Here is a 22,127-nt window from a genome sequence, read left to right as displayed (position 1 = left end):
TCCTGACAGCCCTGCCACTCATCTGCACACCAAGGGATGGGGGCGAGGGAAGGGCTGAAGGTGCCTAGGCTTGGGGCTGATACAGAGCCCTTGTCCTGCAAGTGCACAGCTATCACTGTATACACTTCATCAGGGCCTTTCTAAGGGTCAGAAGCAGTCAAACACCTGCTTCCCCTTTCCTCCTTCTCCACCAATCCTGGGGACTGAACTAGGGGCGCTGCACATGCTAGGCAAATGCTCTACCACTGAGCTACACTGCCAGCTGCAGGAAGCTTTTCTGAGTGAAGCTGGCCACAGGAAATAGTTTAAAAACCCCAGGCCCTGAATTAACAGGTGGTGCATGGTTTCCTGGAAAGCAGTCTTATCTCCAGGTTGGGGGACTGGACATGGTAGTGGCTCTTTCACCTGACTGCTGGGCAAAGTGAATCCCCTTGCCCCTCTAGACCTCCTTGAGAGAGCTTTGCATGGGACAGGCCCTCCACAAACACCTGCTGAATGGGCTAACTCCACAGGCTGCCTATGCACCCTGCAATTCTAAATGCTTTTCTCCTCAGAGTCCTAGCAATTCCAGTACCTTCCTGTAGGACCCTGAGTAAGAATGCATCAAACATAGAAGCCACTGCTGTTTGGACGCCTTTGGCACTTCTTTTCTGTTTTCTTTTTTGTTTGTGGTACTGGGCCTTGAACCCAGGGAGCACTAAGCTATATATCCAGCCCTTTTTTATTCTGAGACAGAGTCTTACTGAGTTGCCCAAGCTGCCCTCCAACTTGCAATCTTCCTGCCTCAGCCTGCAAACAGCATGGATTACAGGTGTGTACCATATCTGGCCTTTAGTTTTGCTTTGCAACTGGATTTAGGAGCACATCAAAGCTCTTTCACAAATCACCCTCATCAAGGTGCTTATTGGGAGAACCAAGGACAATGTCCTCTCTACTCAGAGCTTCGCAAAGTGGTGGGGGACAGGAGAGGTGCTCAGAAACACCAATGGGTCCCGGAGGAATGAAAGATACAGGCCCCAGCTCAGACAACCCACAAAGTCAGGGGCCTGGCCTGATTCCATCCTCAGGAAATGAGCGAAATTGGGAAGAAGTGGCCTGTATTCCCCAGAATGGTAGTCAAACCAACAAACAGTCCTCTCCTGGCAACGGACTCATGACAAAGGGGCAGAGGTTACAATCACTCAACAGGAACCCGGGATCATGACAAATTCCAAGTGAGGAAAGCAAACTCTGCACTTGGGCAGTTCCTGGAGTCAGGCAGGAGCCAGCCCACTGCTGCTAGAGGGAGGAGGGAAGGACATTCCCAAGCTGGTTTTGCAGTAAACACAGGAGGTAGCTAAGCACAGAGAGTGCTTCCTGGGGCCCTGGAGGCCTTGCCATACATAGAACTGTGCCTGGTTCTTCCTGCAGAAACATCTGCAGGGACAGGCACAAATCCTTGGTGCACAAACCCATACCCTTTGCCACTCACTTGGTGACCACAGCAATCTTGACTCCAAAGACCCCTGTCTGTTTGCGGGAAGGCATTCTCTTCAAGCTGAACTCTCTGCTCGTGAACTTGACTGACAGTTTCACTTCAATCTGTAGTGGGAAGAAAGGGCTCAGGCACCTCAACCTTTTGGTCCTCCCGGTCTGAGGTGCCAGGGACTCCTTGAGGTCTCAACAGATCTTTCCATCTACCAGATAAGCAGGTCAAGGGCCCAGAGTGAGTTGAGGCCAGCCCTCAGGGAAGGCCTCGTCCAGTTCACCAAGAGGCAGGAATGGTTAAAATGGCTGAAGGACTGGCTTCTCTAGAACCAGTTCCCACAATCCCCACTGCTTCTTTTTGGTTTTGTTGGGTTTTTTTTTTTTTTTTTTCAGACAGGGTCTTGACAGGTAGCTCGGGCTGAACTCAAACTCATATCCTCTTGCCTCAGCCTCCTGAGTAGTGGAACTATAGAAATACACAACCATGCCTAGCTTCTCTTTTTTCTTCATAAAAATTTAAAAAATAAGCAGATAGGGCTGGGGGCACAGTGGTTGAGGACATGCTTAGCATGTTGGAGGACTAGGGTTCAATCCCCCCCCGAAAAAAGGTATAGAAAAATGTAAAAAACTAACAAAAAGCCAAGAATGACCAAACATTAAACTTTTTATTGTATGCTTAGCCCCACCCTTTTTGGTAACATGTTGAGCATCCCTCATTTGAAAAATTAAAATATTCCAAAATCTGAAACTTTCTGAGTGCTGCTATGACACTACAAGGGGAAAATTCCACACATGACCTTAGGCTGATGGGTAAAAACATACAGTTACCTTCTGGCTATGTGTATAAGGTATATATGAAATACAAATGAATTTCATGTTAGGACTTGGGTCCCATCCCCAAGACATATCATTTCATATAGGCAAATATTCCTGTATCGGGGGGAAAACCCCTTGAAACCTGAAATGCTACTGGTCCCAAGCATTTTGGATCAGGAATATTCAACCTGTATACATATTCCAGGGATCACTGAAGACTAATTAGAGGCCTCAGTTTCTATGGGAAGACCCTAGGGCCCCAGGTTGAGGCACCCACTGCCAGGTGGCACTATGAGACCTTTTTCTGAGGAGGATGCTCAGAGGCTGGCCTGTGACCGCATTTCTGCCATCAAATGGAAAACATCCTTGTGAACGGCGATTCTGCTCTGTAGGCACCTCTCCCTCCTCAGCCAGCAGCTCAGTCTTAGCCTTCTTCCGATCTCTTTGGGAGGAACCTGAGACTGCTGTAACCTTCTACAGAAAGTAGGCACCAACAGAGTCCAGTGAGTACATACCCCGTTCATGGAGATGACAGTCCGTTGCCAGTCTCTGTCCTGCAGGGTCTGGGGGTCCAGCTGAAAGCAAGCAGGCATGATTAACAGAGGCCCTTGGGTCTGTTCAGAGACCCAGCTTGGCAGCAGCCCACATCTGCCATGGCTCCACACTTAAGTTAGAAGCAGAGCCTGAATGCAGCCAGCACCTCTACCCAGAAATCAAGAAAGATCTATAGATAGGAAATAACTTGTTAGAAAGCCTCGAAACTCCGGGACTTACTGCTCTCAGACCTTTGCTGCCTGGGCCAGAGCTCAACCTGTGTGAATAACAGGATGGAGTTGAAGGTTCTGCTCTTCCCCATCAGTTGAAGATGCTGTAAGATGCTCCACAGAGGGCAAGCAGTTGGTACAAAGTATATTTTGGGAAGACCAATTTCAGCAGTAACTTGTTGGAGGCATAGTACCCGAGAGCTCCTGTCCACAGAATCATGGATACTGTTTTCTCTCTGTGCCATGGTCTGGTTTGTGGCAGAAAAAGTCTGCAGGCCAGGCCAGTCCTATGACTTAAGTGTCAGGCTCAGAAAGATCTAGAGCCCAGCCCCAAGTTATACAGTGGATGGGGGGTAGGTTGGAAGGAAGCCCCTCTGCAGCCCTTCTAACTTCTACCCCCACAAAACATTGTCCAGCACGTGTTCAGCAGGAAGCTGCCATTTAATGTTACCTAAATAAATACCTTTCATGGCCAGGCCACATGCTCTGCTATCTGAAGTCTCTGTCCCTCTTTTTTTGATAAGCACACTACATCAGAAGTTCCCAAATAAAGCTGAGATCACTGGCTGGGCTGGGAAAATTAGCAACTGTGGGATTCGTGTTGAAAAAACACCTCCTGGAGCCAGGCGTGCTGGTGCACACCTGTAATCCCAACGCTCGAGAGGCTGTGAAAGGAGGATAACCATAAGTTCAAGGCCAGCCTGGGCTACAAAGTAAGTTCAAGGCCAGCCTGAACTATATAGCAAGATTTTTGTTTGGTCTCAAAACATGAAACAAAAAATCCCAAACCCAAAACAAAATAAAACAACACCTCCCAGGGCTGAGGATGTGGCTTAATGGTAGAGCACCTGCTGATATGTGCAAGGCCCTGGGTTCAATCCACAGCACTGCAAAACAAAAGCATAAAACACCTCCCTGAACTCTACCTGCAAAGAACTAGACCCACATTTCCAAGAGGGACCTGGGATTCGAACAAGTAGAAACCTCTCCAGGTGACTGGTACAAAGCCAGGTCAGGAAGCCACTGTGCAACACCACAAAATGTGGCACACATCATGCATGGCTTTGCATTCTTGCTTGCTTCAGGTGGTGATTCTACTACTAGTGAAGCCACTTAAGAGCAAGGACATCTCATGACTTCTGTGCACATGCAAGAAACAAACATACACACATACGTGTGCATGCGTGCAACAGTGCTAGGTCTAGAGCGGAGCTTAGGACAGGCATCATACATTTGTCTGCTGCAAGAGACCTCCGAAACTACAGCTAACTGGGCCTTCTGTAGGTGGAAAACAAGGAGGGCGTCAGGAGCAGGCCAAGGAGCCCAGCTGTCTCCACCTCCCAGATGTGTGCACCTGGTCCTCGGCCAGCACCTCCCATATCCTACTGGTTTACCTTCTCTTCTAGGTCCTACTGGTTAACATCCCAAAAGACCTGAAATGTAGTCAGAATGAAACAAAATCACAGGGTGAAAGAATGCCTCCCTCAAAGGGCTGTGTGGCTACAAGTTCTCATTTTGCTTCTAGCCCAGAGACTTTTTAGAGGCTACTCTAAGGGGTGCTTCCCTGCAAAAGTTTAAGTCCCAAGCCTCCTCCAGGTGAGGTGGGAGGAGAATGACATGAGTCCTTCCTAGCTCTGGAGCAGCGGAACTCTTGGCCCATACCAAACCAGGTATGGCTGGAAGCCACGAGGGCGTGTATCCCCCACCATCCTGTGTTTGGCTGCCTAAGGAAGGGGACACGGTGCCCCTTCTTCCTCAGAAACAACAGAAACCGAGACACACACAAATCCTTTTCCCTCCACAGGCCTCTTCTCCCTCAAAAACCCAGAATTGGCACAAACCATGGACAAGCAGCCCCTAGACTGAGTGGGGAGAAGGACAGGAGGAGCAGCTGTCTGAGACATCCGGCAGACAGGTACCCCACCCTTCCCCGCCCACCTGGGAAATGAGTCCCACTTGCTGGCCCACCTTGCCCCTGCACACCAGGTTTCGGATGTGGCTCCACAGGGCAGTGCCTCGGGCACACAGGCGTTTTTCAGCAGAGGACAGCCGGCTCCGGCCTGCCTGGCTGGGGTAGAAGTGCCGAAGGAGGCCCTGCATTGCAGCAGGGGCAGATAATGACTCTCGCATCCTTGGCCCTGCTGCCCGGAGAGTACCGCAGGGCTGGACAGGAGCACACTGGCAGCCTTCAGGCCCGGGGGCCTTTTGACCAGGCTTCCAGGGAAGCCCCGCCCACCTCCAGTCTGGCTGGCCATGGTTGTAGTTTCCCATCACCCCTGCATTCCACTTTTTTGTTTGTGAATAGGAAAAACATGCCTCCCCCAGTTGGAGGCTACTGGTTACGGGAATTCCAATGTGTCTCAGTCTCCTCTTAAACCCAGAAAGGCTAAGCTTCCTTCTCAAGTGGCTGGTTTCCTGTGGTGCAAATGTGTAGACACTGAGTAACGTGTGAGTGACAGGTCAGTCCACTGTGGGCTGCGAGCACTCTGCAGATTGCCCCAGGGCCCGTACTGCCTCAGCCAGTGACCCATGCTCCCTGAATGTGGTCCCTATTCTGCCTGGCAAGCTGGCTAAATGATAGGAAAGCATTAATCAGGAGTCCAGGCACTGTCCACTCCTGGGCACTGACACCCAGCTCCCACCCCCACCTGGCCCTATCTCCAGCTTCTAGGCATGTAGCCCTTATGGCAGCCCCAAATCAATGGATCCAGAAGGAAAGACCATCCTGAAGCTGGCTCTGCTCCAAAGAGCCTGTGTACTTAGCAGAGTGGGAACTGCACAAAGAATAACTAAGTAATCGGGTCGTGGTCTTGGTACAGACTAACTCCAAATAGCACTCAAGGCTTGCACACTCTCTCATACAGTTATTTAAAGTACCAGCGAAACAAACAAGCAAGAGACTTGGATTTATTTTTTGTGGTATTGGGGATTAAAGCTAGGGATTTGTACATGCTAGGTAAGTGCTCTACCATTGAGCTATATGCTCAGCTCTTTAATGCGTAACTGTAACCTTAGCTACTTAGCAGGCTAAGGCAGGAGGATCAAAGTTCAAGACCAGGAACCTAGAGCAAGTTAGCAAGACTGTCTCAAAAATAAAAATCAAGGGTTGAGGATTTAGCTCAGTGGCACCATGTCTACCTTGCAAGCGCAAGGTCCTGAGTTCAATCCCTGGTACCAAAAAAAAAAAAATCTAAAGTGTTGAAGCCAGGGATTTAGCTCAGTGGTACCCCTGCCTGCCTCGAAAGTGCAAGGTCCCCTAGTTTGATTCCCAGTACCAAAAAAAAAAAGTGTTGGAGGAGAGAGGAGAGGGGAAAGGGGAAAGAAGGGAGAGGGTGGCCGGAGTGGGGAGAGGGGAGAGGGGGGAATGGGGGGAGAGAGAGACTAACTCTCCTGCCCCGATTTGGAAAAACTACTGAGTTTGGGTTGGGAGAGCTAGGAACCGCTAGTTAAGGGAAAAGGAAATGCCAGATGATATTTAGAGTACCCCTTGGGTTGCAGAGTTTTCATGAAGAATGTGCCCACTGCAGGACGGGGATCCGGTAGGAAAGGTCTGTCTGCTCACACCACATGATCTCAGGACAGTCTGGGTCAATGTTCATCTCCCAAGGGGTTGGGCAAGGTGGGGGGCTTGTCTAGAACACTGCCCAGCAAGTCCATCCCAGGCAGGCGATGAGGGGTGGCGAAGGCCTACATCCAGCTAGGGGTAGGTGCTGAGCACAGCCCTGAAGCATCCCTGACCACCCTGCATGATGGCTTTGCTGAGGACCAAGCAGTACCCTGCTTCCTCTGCAGGCAGTATGGACAGATGAACCACCACTGATGATGACCACAGGGTATGATCTCACCCACCCTTGCCCGGGGAGAGGGCATGACTCAACTGTCCAAAGAAGGACATGCTTGGTCCCTCCTCACTTGCCTCCTGGTAAACAAGAGCTTCCTCCACATGCACTGTCACAGGTCCAGATGGTCCAGCAGGGCACTCCAGTTGCTCCTGTCTAAACTCCATATTCTGTATTTGTACTGTAACCTACTCCCTGGGGTTTTTGCAGAGACCACTAGACACCCTCTGTTCTCTAGAAGAGAAATCTGGCCTCCCACTGTGATGTCCCAGATTTACTCCTACTACCATGATCTGGTCTCTGGAGCCATAGCACAATTTTAATTATCTGATCACAACCATTCTCCGCCATCACTTAAAAGGATAAAGGAGCTGGGGGTATAGCTCAGTAGGGGAGAATGAGCAAAGGCCTAGGCTAAAATAAAAAAAAGCAGCTAAAATAAAAAAATAAAAATGATGGACTGTGAACTAGTGTTGGAGAGGACACAGAGAAATGGGAACCCTCATCCACAGCCCATTCAAGACAAAATCTTCACAGTTCCACTAGTTGTCTACCCAAGAAGGGAAACATTCATCTATGCAAAGGCTTATACCAAGCCAATGTTCACAGCATGAACCAAAATAGCCCCAAACTGAAAGCAACCCAAGTGTCTGTCAACTAAAATGGAGAAACTAAAATGTGGGACATCCATTTGGTTGAATATTCAGTTACTACGGATAATATTACAATGTGGATGACCCTGAAAACATTCTACATGAAAGAAACCAGTTACAAAAGTACCAACTCCACATGTGTAAGCATGTACTGCAAATATGTACTTTATTTTTTTTGGTACCGGGGATTGAACTCAGGACCTTATGCTTGTGAGGCAAGCACTGGAAACACTGAGCTAAATCCCTGGCCCTGCAAACATTTACTTTAAAAAGTGATATGATTCCATTTATATGAAATGTACAGAATGGGCAAATCTCTAGAAACAGAAGCAGATTAACCTGATGCCCTCCTTGAAATCTGAGTCATGAGCCCAGAAAGACACACAAAAGGTCAAGAGAAATAGAACAAGTGGGAAAATGAGAGAAGACAAAATTCAATGACTTGATATAAAGTTACTCCCTAAGGAGAAGAAACAGGATGCAAGAATTTAACAATCTAGAAAAGTAACGAATCAATGGAACAGAAGGAAAAGACTGAAGGAAGAAATTCCCAACAGCCTTGTGGCTCCAAGTGTCTTGGGATTTGCTGACTGCTGATTTGCCCTGGGTCCCAGTCCTGGCCCAGAATGTGCTAGGGCGCCTGAAGTGCCTTGGGCCCCCTGTCCCTGCCCTGGCTGCCCTCTCTGAACTCCATATACTGAAACTGCACCGTAACCTAACCCCATGGACTAGCCTCTTTGGGTCAACTCCTCTGGCTACACTATGCAATGTGCTACTGCTGGTCTCAATGCAGATGCTTTTACCTTGGAAAATCCCTCCCTGACGACACAGGTTTCTCTGTACCCTGCCCTTGCCCTGCAAATATGTGCCATTTGAGCCATAAGTGGCCCAGGGGCAGGGTCTGTCCTGGCTCTCAGAACATTCGTAGTAGCTTTCTTTCCAAGCCTGTGGATCCTGAAGCCTGGGGATAGATTCCTTCTTGTTCTTGGGATCTCTGGGGCCTGGCACACAGGAGGTCCCAGTCACAAGGGTGACACTGCAGACTCTTGGTGTCTTGAGGTGGATCAGAATAGCCTTAGGGGCCGGGGATTTAGCTCAGTGGTTCCACTGACTACCTCGAAAGTGCAAGGTCCCGAGTTCGATCCCTGGTATTAAAAAAAAAAAAAAATAGCCTTGTTTGCTCAGATAGCTCACTGAGGCTCAGGGCCAGCTTGAGGTGGACCCTAACCTAGGCCCCCTGCACCAGGCTGAATTTGCGGGCTTGGAATTTTGTTGTCAACAACTTTTCTTGGACAGTCAGCACTGCCCTGGTGGTGTATCCTAGCTGTATGCAATGCCCCTCGGTCTTTCTAGCTCACGTCTCTGAACAAACTAGCTCATCCATCCTAGGTTCTAGAAAGGAGCTAACTGTCCACCCTCTTCTTGTGGAGCCTCCATCTTGCAAGAAGAGACGCGCAGACTTGACAGCTCAATTAGGACTGTCATCTGAAGAAGAGGGGCAGAAACCTGAATTGAGCCTGAGTTTAGCCAGAATGTTCCTTATGCACGACATGACCAAGTGCTTATCAGTATCATTTAGGTGAGAGAAAAACAGATCAAGCGAAGACCCCAAGCCTGGAAGATTCTGATGTGCCCTGCCCACAAGACAGGTACGTGAGCAGCTTCACTGGAGACTCAGTCTCCATCCTGGCCTGTTCCTCTTGGCCTGCCCTCCTGGCTAGGTCTGGACTTCGTCCCGTCTTCTTTCGGACACTCCTGGCTGATGGCCTTGTCTCAGAGGAACTCTGTCCACTCAACTTCTGAGTCAAAGGTGTCTAAAGGAGTTGCCGGGAGACAGGAGACTGTAGGCCACACTATCCCCACCAACTCTCAGCAGCGAGATGCGGACAGCTGAGGGGGCCCCCACCCCATTACACACACAAGGCACAGCACAGAATGTACCTGATGTCACTGGAAAGCCTGGACTCAGGAAGACTGAGCCCCGGCGAGTCATGGACGCCTCTCCCGGGTATACCCCATATAGAAAAGTGTGGCATCTGCGGGGGTGAAAGAAGCCACCCCTCCTCCAACTTCCTTCCTCCTGGGATCACACAAACAAGCCCCTGCCGCCAGGAGCTTGGGTTTCCAGGCAGCAGGCCAGCTACTGCCTACGCAGCATGAGTCATAAAGGCCCTTCACCTAATTCCTGGTGTTTGATGAGGGTCCAGGGGCCATGTTTCCCACTGATCAGGTGGCTGGAGCCAGATCTAGCCTTCTCTACTACCGCTTCACTAACAATGACAATGACAAATAAAATACTAAGTAGCTTATGCTGACCAGTGACGACACTGAAAGTGAAATGTCACTGAGCCCTCAAGGCCCCATGGTTTCCTATCCCAATTTAGAGGTAAGAAAACAAGTTAGGGGTGGGGATGACTCACTCAGTTCACATGAAACATGGTGGGGCTGGGGGGAATTGATAAAGATTCTTGTCTCTTTATTTTTTGCGGTACTGGGCATTGAACCTAGGGCCTTCACAATGATCTATACTCCCAATCCTTCCCCACTTTTAAATTTTGACACAGTCTCAAGTTGCCCAGGAGGGATTCAAACCTTTGATCTTCCTTCCTCGGTTTCCCAAGTGCTAGGATTACAGACATGTGGTATGGTACCTGGCACAGATTCTTGCCTTAAACTCTAATTGGACTGAGTACTGTACTCTTTTCAACTCTCAGTCCCTTTCTACTGAGTGCCTCTGACCTTGTTCTTTGACTATAAATTCTCAATTTCCCCTGTTGAATCTAATCTTTTTCCTACTTCAATACTCCACTGCCATATTCCTATACCTATCTCAATGGTCCAGAATAAGGTCTGCCTTACAGTTTCACTACTTTTTCTAATTTTTTAATAGAGTTCATAGCCCCGCTGCTGCAGTCACACTTCTGGATCCTAGTGAGGCCTGACAGGTACTGACAGGAAAGAACAGCAAGGGATTTCAGAATTGTCCTAGGAGCACAAAAGACAGACTAACTCACCCTGCACCTTCCTCAACATCTGCTCACCCTTGGCCATCCCCCTGGTGGTGTCTGATCACATGGTCAGCCTGCAGCAAGAATCCTGTTAGGTCAGGTTAGCCAATGTCCCTTACGCATGACACCATTTTCAACCTACTGACCCTCCCCTGGCTCCTTGGTTATAAATTTCTGTATGTCATGCTATACTGGATTTGAACCTAGTTTTATACAAAGGTCTATCTTACTCTGTTTATTTCATTTCTCTCCTCTTCCCTGCTGTCCCTTTCTCTCTTTCACTGTCTCCTTCCCTTTCCATCCAGGCTGGCCTGGAGCTCACTACGCCAGTGATGGTGAACCTTTTAGAGACCAAGTGCCCAAACTGCAACCCAAAACTCACTTATTTATGGGAAAGTGCCAGCACTACAATTAAACCTGGATACTGAGGTTTTAGTCTAGAAAAAACAACTCTACATTAACATTTTTTGTCTTAAAAGAAAAACAATACGTGTGCCACAGGTTTGCCACCGCTGCACTATGCAGTCCAGCCTGGGCTCTAACTGGGAATGCCCCACCTCAGCCCCCTGAATGCTGCGATTATAGGCATGCATCACCACTCTTGGCTTTTTCTTGACCGATTTCAACAGCCCTGCCCTAAATAAGACCTGTTTTTACTGATTTCACTACTGACCAAGCTCTGTTTTTTTGTTTTGTTTTGTTTTGTCTGATACTGGGGATCAAACTCAGGACCTTGCACTTGTGAGGCAGGTGCGGTGCCAGTGAGCTAAATCCCCAGCCCTTTTCTGGGACTGAATCCAGGGCTTTCACACTGAACTACATCCTCAGCCCGTTTTTTTTTTGTTTGTTTTTTTTTTTGGTACTGGGGATCGAACTCATGACCTTGTGCTTGCGAGGCAGGCAACGGAACCACTGAGCTAAATCCCCGGTGCCTTTTTAAAGTTTTTGAGACAGTTTTTTGCTAGGACACTAAGTTGCCCTGGCTAGGCTTGAACTTGTGATATTCCTGCCTCAGTTTCCCAGAGTGCTGGGATCGCAGACATGAACCAGCAGGTCTAGCGCAGCAATTTTTTTCCTTTTTCCTAAACGGGGGAAGGGTGCTCAGACTGTCTGAGAAGACAGCATATGTGGTGTGCACATTTGGTTTATGTATGGTAGCGTCATGGCAAGGAATTTCAAAAGTGGGCTGGGCCAGGGATTTAGCTCAGTGGTGCCGCCACCTGCCTTACAAGCACAAGATCCTGAGTTTGATCCCCGGTACCAAAAAAAAAAAAGTGGGCTTGGTGTGCTAAAGGACAAAGGAGAGTGTTAATTCTGTTCTCTTTTTCACTGAGACCTCCAGTTACACAGTGACAGTATTCATAGGCTCTGTTTCATATTCAGTCATTCCCATGACTTCAGAAGTTGAGGGGTGAATGAGTCAAGTCAATGACTGATGGATCCTGCCTTATCTGATGAGCCAGTTAAAGGAGCCAGGCACCCAACCTATAGGTGTCCTTGGGCTCAGCTGTAATGATATGTAAGATTCAGGCTGGGAGCAGGTCCCAGGGCTTAGGATGTATGTGCTGAATGCTCTGGACTGGGAGGGTGGCAAAACCTGGAAAGGAGAAAGGAAAGAGGAACAATGAAAGTGTAGCAGCTGTGCATTCTGCTCTGTCCACCTCTCTGTTCACTCAAAGACCCTGAGCAGGTTAGGAACCATCTTGAGTGCCAAAGACATGCAGCAAGAACCAAATGAGACTTTGTTTGTTGGAAGTGTGGCCCTCAGTGTGACAGGTGCAGGGTAGTAGCAGGTCCCTAGGTCAGTGGGGGAGCTAGCCTTGGAAGGGACCAAGTTAGTGTTCATTGGACTCCTGGGTTTTTTGTTTTGAAACAGGGTCTGGCTATACAGTTCAGGTTGGCTCTGAACTCACTATGTAGCCCAGGCTGGCCTCAAACTTGCAGTGATCCTCCTGCTTTAGCTTCCCAAGGGCTGGGATCACAGGTGTGTGCCATCACATCTGACAGACTACTGGTTTGAAAATCAACCCTGACCTCTGACTTGCTCTCTGGTTTTCTGTTTGGAGATGTGATCACTTCTTCCCACATGCACTCTTACCATGATGCAACACAGCCAAGAGGAACCTCTCTAGAGGCTGAACCAATGGGGTTTTCCCACCCTGGACTTAAAGCCTCCAAAACTGAGCTACATAAACCTCTTCCTCTTTATAAATAGCCTGCCTCACTGTTCCATTATAGTAGCAAAATGGCCATCAATCAAATGCTGTCATTTGGTAGATGTGATAACACTGACTCTCAATCTCAAAGGAGACCGGCACCAGAATGTTCATGGAATAGCAAAATAGGAAAACTGCCTTGGATTCCAAGCAAGGTGATGCAGCCCACCTATGTGGCTGACTCACATCATGAGATTCTATATGAAGGCCAAGAGGGGAATGAGACCCACACGGTGGGGCAGAGACAGGAGGGTCAGGGGAACACTTCTGCTCTTAGCCCTAGTCTCAAGGAACAGTACAAGGAGTCCCAGGAAGCTCTGAGTGCCTCAGTTCCCTACTACACCTCCATGGTGAAAATCAGCATGCATCTTCTGAGATCCTGGCCAGCCAGGGGGTGGGGATGGGGTATGGAGCTTCAGCAAGGGCTTACTCATCTCAACAAGGAGCATGTGGGCCTTCACTGCAAGGCCACGTCTTACTCAGGGAAGAGTCACTGTCTCCTTTCATCATTCCTGTCATGCAGTGTTTACTGCAGATGATTTTTATTTCCTGCCTTTTGGGAAGGGAAGTGGGGCTTCATGGTAACCCTTGTGCTCCCAAAGGCATCTACAGTGCCAAGCCCTATCCCCTTAGTGGAAGGTCCAGATAGTGGGAAGCAACACCCAAGACTGACCCACCTGCAGGGCAGCATCGGGCTGAATTGGCTGAGGTAAGCCTGATAAGACGTGCTATGAGGAAGGCTTTCTCCCAGTCACCCCTGCAAAACTGTAGGTCAGAACCAGGGGAAATGTAAGGCAGCTGGTACCAGTGCCTAACCACGAGGTGCCAAACACTGGTAGTGGTTTCCAAGGGCTGAATAAAGTGGACCGAGAGTCTGGGTGATTCTCCATGAGGACCTGGGACCCTGCACTGGTCCTGTACAGACACCTGGTGGTGGCCCATCTGGGGTTCTATACCAACCTAGGGGACTTGTATAGACCCTATTGAGGGATGCAGCCGGAAACTGGGTCTAGACCCCAGGGAGTGAAATCCAAGTGAATAGACTCTGGAACTCCTATCGGGTGGCCCTGTAATTTAATTTAGCAATTTAAGCCGGTGGCACTACCTAACCTTATTCTGCCTTTGTGCTTTCCTAAGGCCATGGAGGAGCTGAGGAATTTAATAGAAATTCCTTTGGGCTCATGATGGGATATAAAAGCTATGCAGACAGATGAAAGAGCAGGAAAGGACCTGTGAAGGAGCCAGCCCAAACTTCCCACGGTGGATGTTTCAGATCTGCACCTATCCCAAGAGCCAGGCCATCTCATTGTCCCCAAGTGCCACAGAGTAAAAAGATCATGGAGCATCCAGAGGAGGAGAGGAGGGGTGGGAAGCTTCACCTGGACCTGGCCTTTCCCCATGAGCCTGTCTGTGCTCTCGCCATCCTCCTTGGCAATCTTCGTTTTGTTGTAACACTTTTCGTAGCACAGTATCCGCAGGGTCTGGGAGCCTTCCAGCTCAATCTCAAACTCCTATGGGCCAAGAAAGAAGAAAAGTTGTGCGTGAACAAGCAGGTCCAAGTGTGTTGTGGGCAGCACTATGGGCTGACGAAGACTCTGAACCATGGCCTGCCAACAAAGGTGCCTTGTTGCCCCAGAAGGGCCTCATCCTGAGACTCTCCTCACTTCGTCTTCAGATCTAAGGAGCACTCCCCATAAGTGACAATGACATTATGCTGTGGCCCAGCCTGGATGCTTCTCCAAGCTCTGAATCTCTCTCAAACCTAATTCAAACTCTGCACACCAGAATCTCCTAGGCTGCTTCCTACACCACTGGCATCAGAAACTCAGGGGTGCTCATTAAAAGTGCAGATATTCACTAGGTATGGTGACACATGCCTGTAATCTCAGCTACTTAGGAGACTGAGGCAGGAGAATGGGTGACAGTATTGTGTGAACATGAGTTCATTTAAGGGCAATGCAACCATTCTGTATGATACTATTATGGTACATTTGTGTTACCATACATTTGTCAAAATCCACAGAATGTATGATACCAAGAGTGAACCCTAGTATCATCTGTGGATGTGTCAATCCTGGCTCACCAGTGATAATATATGCCTCATTCTTGTGGAGATTTCAATAGTTGGGGTGGGGTAGGAGATATTTGGGAATGCTTTATTCTTTCTCTCAATTTTGCTGTAAACTTAAAACTGCTCCAAGGAAATAAAATATAGGTTGGGAGTTGTTATGGCTTATATCTAGATATCCCCCCAAAGCCTCATGTCGTCACAGGCAGGGAGTTTCAAAGGTGGCTGGATTAGGGTGTGTGAATGTGGATAAGGGTGTGATGCTGGGATTAAGGGTGCCCCACCCTGGGTGTAGGTGGCATCAATCAATAAGCCTGCAGCCCAGATGGAACAGAAAGGGACAGGAAGTAGGCAGCTGCTTTCTTGCTTGCTGCTGCTTCACTACTTTGCTGTTTTGCTGTATTCTGCCTGCCTGTCCTCCCATGCCATGGACTGTTTCTCCCCTGCAATGCTCCTCTGCCATGCTGCCCTGCTTTGGAACTGGGCAACTATAGAATGAAACCTCTATAAACCGTGAGCTACAATAAACTTTTTCTCCTTTTACTCTGGATGTTGGGTATTTTTTCTCAGCAATGAGAAAAGTAACTAAGACGGGTGTGTAGCTCAATAGTACAGCATGTGCTCTGCACATATAACTCCTTGAGTTCCATTCCTAACTTCTTAAAATAAAGTCAAATAATTAAAATAAATTGTTTTTTAAAAAATGATCCATGGAGGTTGATAAGATACAGAAGGATTTGGAATGCTCCCCTGGGTTTGTAAGTTGTCTGCTGTAGGTATGTAGAGTTATCCTGTTTCTCCATCACCCATAGATACTTTCTGTGAACTCTGCATTTCACACCCATTCTTGTGGACGCATGGGCTCTTAGGTGGGGAATCTGAGGAGGATGAAGAGGTTGTGCCAGGAGTATGTAAATCCCCCAAATGACGTGCATGGACACCAGGTGATCTGCTGCTTAGAATCCTCTAGGTCTTCATGCCTCTGGAGCTTTGGCTGCTGTCCTACACTTGAACTTTTTCAACCTCCTAGAACCCCTTCCTTGTTGCTTCTCCTGCAGAATTCCCCTTGCTTTCTGCAAAATGTCCTACAATGGATCCCAAGAAGCTCTGAGCAGCTATCACTTGGCCTTTTTTGCAGGGATGTCCAGAGCTACGATGAACAGGTAATTGTATGGACTTCTGTGCCCTTGTTAAGTCTAATAATCAAAGAGTAGTTGCTGAGCCAGGAGGTCTTGGCTCTGCTCCCACCACTCGGTCCACTAGCCACCTGACAAGGTTAGGCCACACTGCCCAGTGGTTCATGGTTTCCCTCTTTGCAGGGGAGGGGGCAGGAGGCAGCTCCTGCAGCCTGATTGCTCCAACTGGAAATGGCATCTCATGGATCTGGGGACTTAAGTGTGATTAGCAAAGGCTCAAGGCCAAAGGTGTGGTACACAAGATGTCAAGGAAAGCAGGGCAAGAGACTACACAAACCCAACACCCTGAAGCCTGCAAATAGGACCCTTCAGACCAGGAAGGCCCAGGGAGCTGGGTGTATAGCTCCCAACCCAGCCACCATGGGCAGAGCCCCAGGTTTCCAGAAATCAAGCATCAAAGAAAGCTCATGGAGCTTCCGAGGAAAAACACTATGGAAACCTAGCAAGTAAATACTAGGCAGTAACAAAGGCTGGACAAAAGGCCCTTTTAAGTGCTCTTTCCAAACACTTCTCTGGCAAAATAGGCTGTTTCTTTGTGATGGGGGTGGGTGTGTAAGATTCTCAGGAATTTGGAGATAAAATCTCTTGACCACGTCACCAGGAGATTCCAGGAACTCTAGGAGGATGGGTTTCATGGCCTTCAGGGGAAGCTCTTAGGGAGCCCTGGAGGTTTAGATTCTAATGGAAAATATTCTTGCCACATCAGGCCAGGGTCCTTGGTGGAACCAGGCTCCTCACCTCATTCCAGTTGGGCTCAGTTGTGTCCCTGTAGACTCGCGTCTTTGCTTTATTCACAAAATACCCAAAGGAATCCACCTCCAGGGTGCAGTACAGATCTGTGGAAAGGTGATAAGGAGAAAGTGAACATACTTTCCCAAATCACTTACATTCTCTAAAAGAGCAGGTATCATTTTCAAAATCAGAAGAAAAAAAAGGATGTTCACTTCCTTTATAAAAATAAACTAGTGGCTGCATGAATACCAGGCCCTCATGTAATGCCCCTGCTCTGCCTGTGGAACTGGAAAACAGGATGTCTCAGAACATTCACTTACTTGGTCCCTTGGCTACAGATCCTAGTGACACAAGGCCTGGGTGGAATGGAGAGAGGTGAATGCAACCTTGGAACCAGGGGGCTGAGCATTGCACAGTGAGGCCACAGCAGAGGTCAGTCATCTGGGTGGGCAGGGGATGGCTATAAGTCTTATAATCTGAGCAGACCTGGATATAAATTATACCAGGGAGAGTTGGGGACAGGGCCTCCAGGCCAATGTGAGGCACAGGGAGTAGCTTAGTGCTGGGAAAGTTGTGCGGTACACGGGGAGAGGAGGGAGGCAAGATCTAGGGGTGAGTGTGGACTGTATGCAGGGTCTGGATGGCTCTAAGTGGTAGGAAACAGTGGGGTTTGTGTTTTAGAAGAAGTACTAGGTGGGGAGGTGGGGGAGGCCTGGTGGTGAGGACTAGGAAGGAGGTCACTATCAAGGGCCTGGAAGGAGGTGGCCAGAAATGATAAAGTTCCACCAATGGAGAACGGTACTGTAGACCCCTAAATGTTATTGCAAACCTCGGTAGTAGGCTCTAGTCTCCTGCTTAGTGTACAACGCAAGCCTGAGGGCGGGGGAACTAAAAGAACTAAGAGAGTCAGAAAGCAGGGTGCCAGGATGACCAATGCCAGTGTAACCGACAAAGAGGCTGGCCAGTCCAAGCCACTGATTTTTATTAGCAATCAACTGGGGTACAGGCGAGCTAAGTGCAATGGCAGGACTACATGAGAAAATTCGGAGTCGTATGGTTTTTATGGAAATTAATGGAGACATGGCTCGTAAAGGCAAAGACAAAGCACTCTCGAATTAGGAACAAAATAGACAAAATACATGGTTGTAAATAAGAACACTGTCCTTCTAATAAGAAGGTTTTAGTTGTGAGAACTGAATTTGGGTGTGAGTTACTCTGACCTTGGCACCTAGGGTTCAGCCGGACTCATTTCTCAAAACAAGCCAATTGTGGGGTGAACTCTTCACAGCCTGCTCTGCTTACTGCCTGCTTTGGGCATATCTACTGCGGTCTCCTGCAGAACGGTGTCCAACTGATAGGGCAAGGAAACAGGACAGTATTTCATAGGTTGGATGCAGTAGACATGACACTACTCACTGGGGCAGGACATAAAATAAGAGCAACACGTTTGAGAATTACAAATGATAGGTTCTCTTTGAGCATGTGGAGTTTAGGGTGTGCAACATCAAAGAGATAGATGGAAAAGTAACAAGGGAGGCCAAGAGAGATACATCAAGGATTAAGAGGCAGCTCTGGCATCATTTGTGTTGTTGATGGACAGGCCCTGGGAATCGGTTGGGGAAGGAGGAAGGTCTGGGTGGAAACTGGGGAAACAATAATATACATATTGGGCATGGTCTGATATATATAGTTGTAAGAATGGTCCAGAGGAACAATTATGTGTGTGTTACAGCTTTATGGAGGTATAATCTTTATTCCCCACAATTCATCCATTTCAAGTGTGTGACCTGAGGATTTCTGGAAAATTTACAAACACTTGTGTAAATAGCACTACCAAAGTCCCCACTGGTTCATCTGCAGTCAAGCCGCACTTCCACTCTCAGTCCATGACAATCTCTGACAGGTTTTCTGTCTCTGAACTGTGGCTCTTCTACAAATTTCAGATCTGAACTGTGGCTCTTCTACAAATTTCAGATAAACGGAACTACACAACATGTATGTAATCTTTTTCATCTGGCTTCCTTGTCTCATGTAATATGTGTTGCCTCTATGTGTTGCTCATTCCTTTTTACTTGTCATTGCATGGATGTGTCCTGCTTTGTACAAACCTTTATGTGGACATGTTTTTATTTCCTGAAAATGAATACTTAAGAGTGGGATAGGCTGGATATGTGATGAGGTGGTGTTTAACTTCTTAAGGAACTGTGCAATTGGGACTGTGGCTGTAGCTCAGTGGCAGAGCACATGCTGACACGCACAAGGCCCTGGCTTTCATTCCCGGGATTAAACAAGACAAAACAAAAAGGCTGCAATATTTTTTTAGGGTGGCTGAACTATGGTGCATCTCTACCCACAAAGGATGAGGTTCCTATTTCTCCACATCCTAGTCCACATTTGTTAGCATTCATCTTTTTTGACTACCACTGTCCTCAGGGTGTGTGAAGGGAATCTTCACGTGGTTTTAACTTGCATTTTCCTAACACACCAATCTTCTTTTCATATACTTATTAGCTATTCGGGTGTCTCTGGTGAAGTATCTATCCAAATCTTTTGCCCAGTTTTTAAACCTGGTTGTCTCCCTAGTATTAAATTGTAAGAGTTCTTACATTCTGGACACCAGTCCCTTATCACATGTACTGCAACTCTTTCATTCTGTGACTGGTTGGGGGTCTGTTTTGCAGCAACTGTGGAAAGGTCAGAACTGTGCCTACCCTCTCCTGTCTTACAGTGGACCCTGGGCACTGCCTGGGAGATTCTACAGTAGGAGGTCAGCATAACTAGAGTGATGTCAGCTTCACTGTTCTGACAGCTTGAGAAGCTGGGAGAGAAAATGGAATTATCTATCCAGCTTGACAGAAAAGCCAAATCTCTAGTGCTGATGGGGCCTTGGGCCCACTGCTGACAGCTGCCCAGCTTGGAACTTAAATTCTCAAACATCTGGACTGACACCAGTTTCTTACCATATCTCTATCAGACTTTGGCTCCTGTGATTACAAGACTCACCAGCAGAGGGCAGCTCACTAACTTTCAGGATCTGAGACAGGCAAGAGAAAGGGGGGAGCGAATTTTGGGGGAAACAGTTCCACACTAGGGAGGCCCTCAACTAGCACCAGTGCCTCACAGTGGTCAGAGGCCATAGGCACCTGGTGGTCATCTGAACAACTTCCCTGGTTCCCCACACCCTGTCTTCCTGGGTGGAGACTCCTGCTCAGCACTCCTCTAAGCCCCTCCTTCCTCACCAAGCCATCACTTACTGTAACTCTGCTTAAACCCGGAAGCTGAGTGGACAATGACATTCAGGAACCCGTAGAGCCCAGGAGATTCATCATCTGCACAGAAGACCGAAGAGGTGAGCTTATGTCCTCCTGGGAGCAGGAAGACCCAGAGGCTGGTTCCACTTCAAAATCAACCAGGCACAGGGCAAGGCAGTGTCACAGATCAAAAATAAGCTTATTGTGGGTTTTGTGTTTGGGACCTTAGGATGTAGCTGGATTCACCACACAGGCAAACCAATGATCGAGATGAAGTGTATTAAACTTCCAAAGACTGAGAGGGTCACTGGAGTGTGACAGGTGTGCACATCTACATGTGCACAAGCACATGGCCATGTGTGTGACTAAGCACATGTGCATGTGTGCAAAACTCAGTATGATCAAAAAGTATTGGGCAGCAAGTGCCTGGATGAAAGTACAGGGAGGACAGATCCACTGCATGGAGGGCCAGAAAGCATTGTGCTGAGGGATGGAAGCCATCCATCTTCTCAGCTACCCAACAATGGCGGCCTGGGGAGAAAGCCCTATAATGAGCTCTGTCCACTCCTGGGGGAGGACAACAGGCCATAACAAGCACATACACTCTCTCTGAAAGAAAACCCATCCGCCACGAGGACAGGGCTGACAGGAGGAAGGAACGTTGGCTTTCAGCTCTGCGCCCAAGAGGCCAGCCTCACCTTCCTTGTTAATGGTCAGCGGAATGTTGTGGACAGTCTGAAGTTTGACACACGAGTTGGTCAGCATCTGCAACTCCACGGATGTCAGAGAGAAGCTTTTGAAACCTAAGAGGTTGAAGCAGATGCAGGGACCAGTCAGTCTACCCTGTTCCTTTGTGCTCCACCCCCACCCCGACTAGACCCTCACCACACAGTGGGGAGAGGGTTCAGTAGAGCCAGTGGCTGGGGCTTGGTGGCTTCTAGGTGAAGTGCAGGTATGAAGCAGAGCCCCCCATCCCCAAGATCATAGGGCAGGAAGGATCTTGGCATAATATTTACAAATACATGCACAGGCATCCGCATGCCCCTAGACACAGCCCCAAGAGGCAGGACTGAGGATGAGAAGGCAACCTGAGAGCACCTCCCTGGGAGGTCCTCCTAGGCAGACACCAGTGTGGCTCTGTCCCCTGCTCTGCTAACAGACCCTTGTCTCTCCACAGGTTAGGAAAAGGGGCTTTTCTAGACACAACTGAGCACGAAACAGATGCTGCTGCCAACTGGATGGTTTCAGCACCCATGTTAGGGCAAGAATCTCTTGAGACATGAGCCCTGGAAGAAGCCAGGAGCTATGTCCCACTAGGACACAGCAACCCTAAAAAGGGAGAAGACATGGCTCAGCATAGGAGTGAATGATGAGCTTAGGTGATGGGAGCTCAGGACAGGTTAGAGGCAGGCAGAGACCCTAGTCCAGAAGGAGACAGTCCACCACCATGCAAGGACTAGGCCACCAGAATAGAACGTTTGCCTGACTTGGCCTACAGGAGGGATGAGTGGGGAGCTGGACAGCTGCAGCCCAAGGATCCAGGATGAGGTCTGCCTTCTCACTCCTGAACACCCCAGGTAGGACCAAGGGTGCACCTTTGAGTTCCTGAGAAGGAAAAAAACCCTGCTAACAGAGGGAGCTGCCCAGAGAAAAAGGGGTCATCACAGAGAGGAATGTCTTATCCTGAGATGGCCAGCCAAGTGGACAGGGGCCAGCAGTGTGGCTGCCCAGGTGGGCTCAGCCAAGGGCCCATTTGGCATCAGCACCTATTAGGGCAGCAGAGAAGGCCTTGGGTGGGGAAAGATTGTAAGGGGATGGGGAGACCAAGGGGGCAGGGTAGTGATGGGGTACAAAAAAGCCTGGGGGTGTCGATGGGGGTGGGCTGTGTGTGCAGGTCTGGGGGCAGGAAGATGAGAATCTGGGAAGGACTGGGGGGCGGGATCCTAGGTGAGGTGCAGAGGTCAGGCGGGGGAACGATGCCCATGGGATAGGGGTGGGGGCACAACAGGTAGGAGCGTACAGGAGGACTAGGGAGCGCCTCTCCAACATATTTTCTAAAAGTAAGGTAACACTTCACTTGGATAAAAGCCCCTTTTCCAAAACAATCAAACCACGGG

The 22,127-nt window shown here is 48.7% G+C and overlaps 1 protein-coding gene across 1 annotated transcript in view; it reads right to left on the bottom strand.

Moving 5' to 3' along the window:
- The window catches only part of Bcr (BCR activator of RhoGEF and GTPase), a 134,687-nt gene that overhangs the window by 6,146 nt on the left and 106,414 nt on the right, over positions 1–22,127 (bottom strand). Inside the window, exons 13-18 of the mRNA XM_004843537.4 lie at positions 20,709–20,813; positions 20,014–20,088; positions 16,766–16,863; positions 14,143–14,274; positions 2,799–2,858; positions 1,472–1,581 (exon numbers count right to left, since the gene is read on the bottom strand). Coding sequence (XP_004843594.1) covers positions 1,472–1,581; positions 2,799–2,858; positions 14,143–14,274; positions 16,766–16,863; positions 20,014–20,088; positions 20,709–20,813 — 580 coding nt within the window. The remainder of the gene's footprint in view (positions 1–1,471; positions 1,582–2,798; positions 2,859–14,142; positions 14,275–16,765; positions 16,864–20,013; positions 20,089–20,708; positions 20,814–22,127) is intronic.

This window comes from Heterocephalus glaber, unplaced genomic scaffold (genome assembly GCF_053883595.1).
Source record: "Heterocephalus glaber isolate CG9 unplaced genomic scaffold, H.glaber_assembly_v1.0 deba00001687, whole genome shotgun sequence".
NCBI classification, from domain to species: domain Eukaryota; kingdom Metazoa; phylum Chordata; class Mammalia; order Rodentia; family Bathyergidae; genus Heterocephalus; species Heterocephalus glaber.
This window is presented reverse-complemented; position numbering and strand designations above follow the sequence as displayed.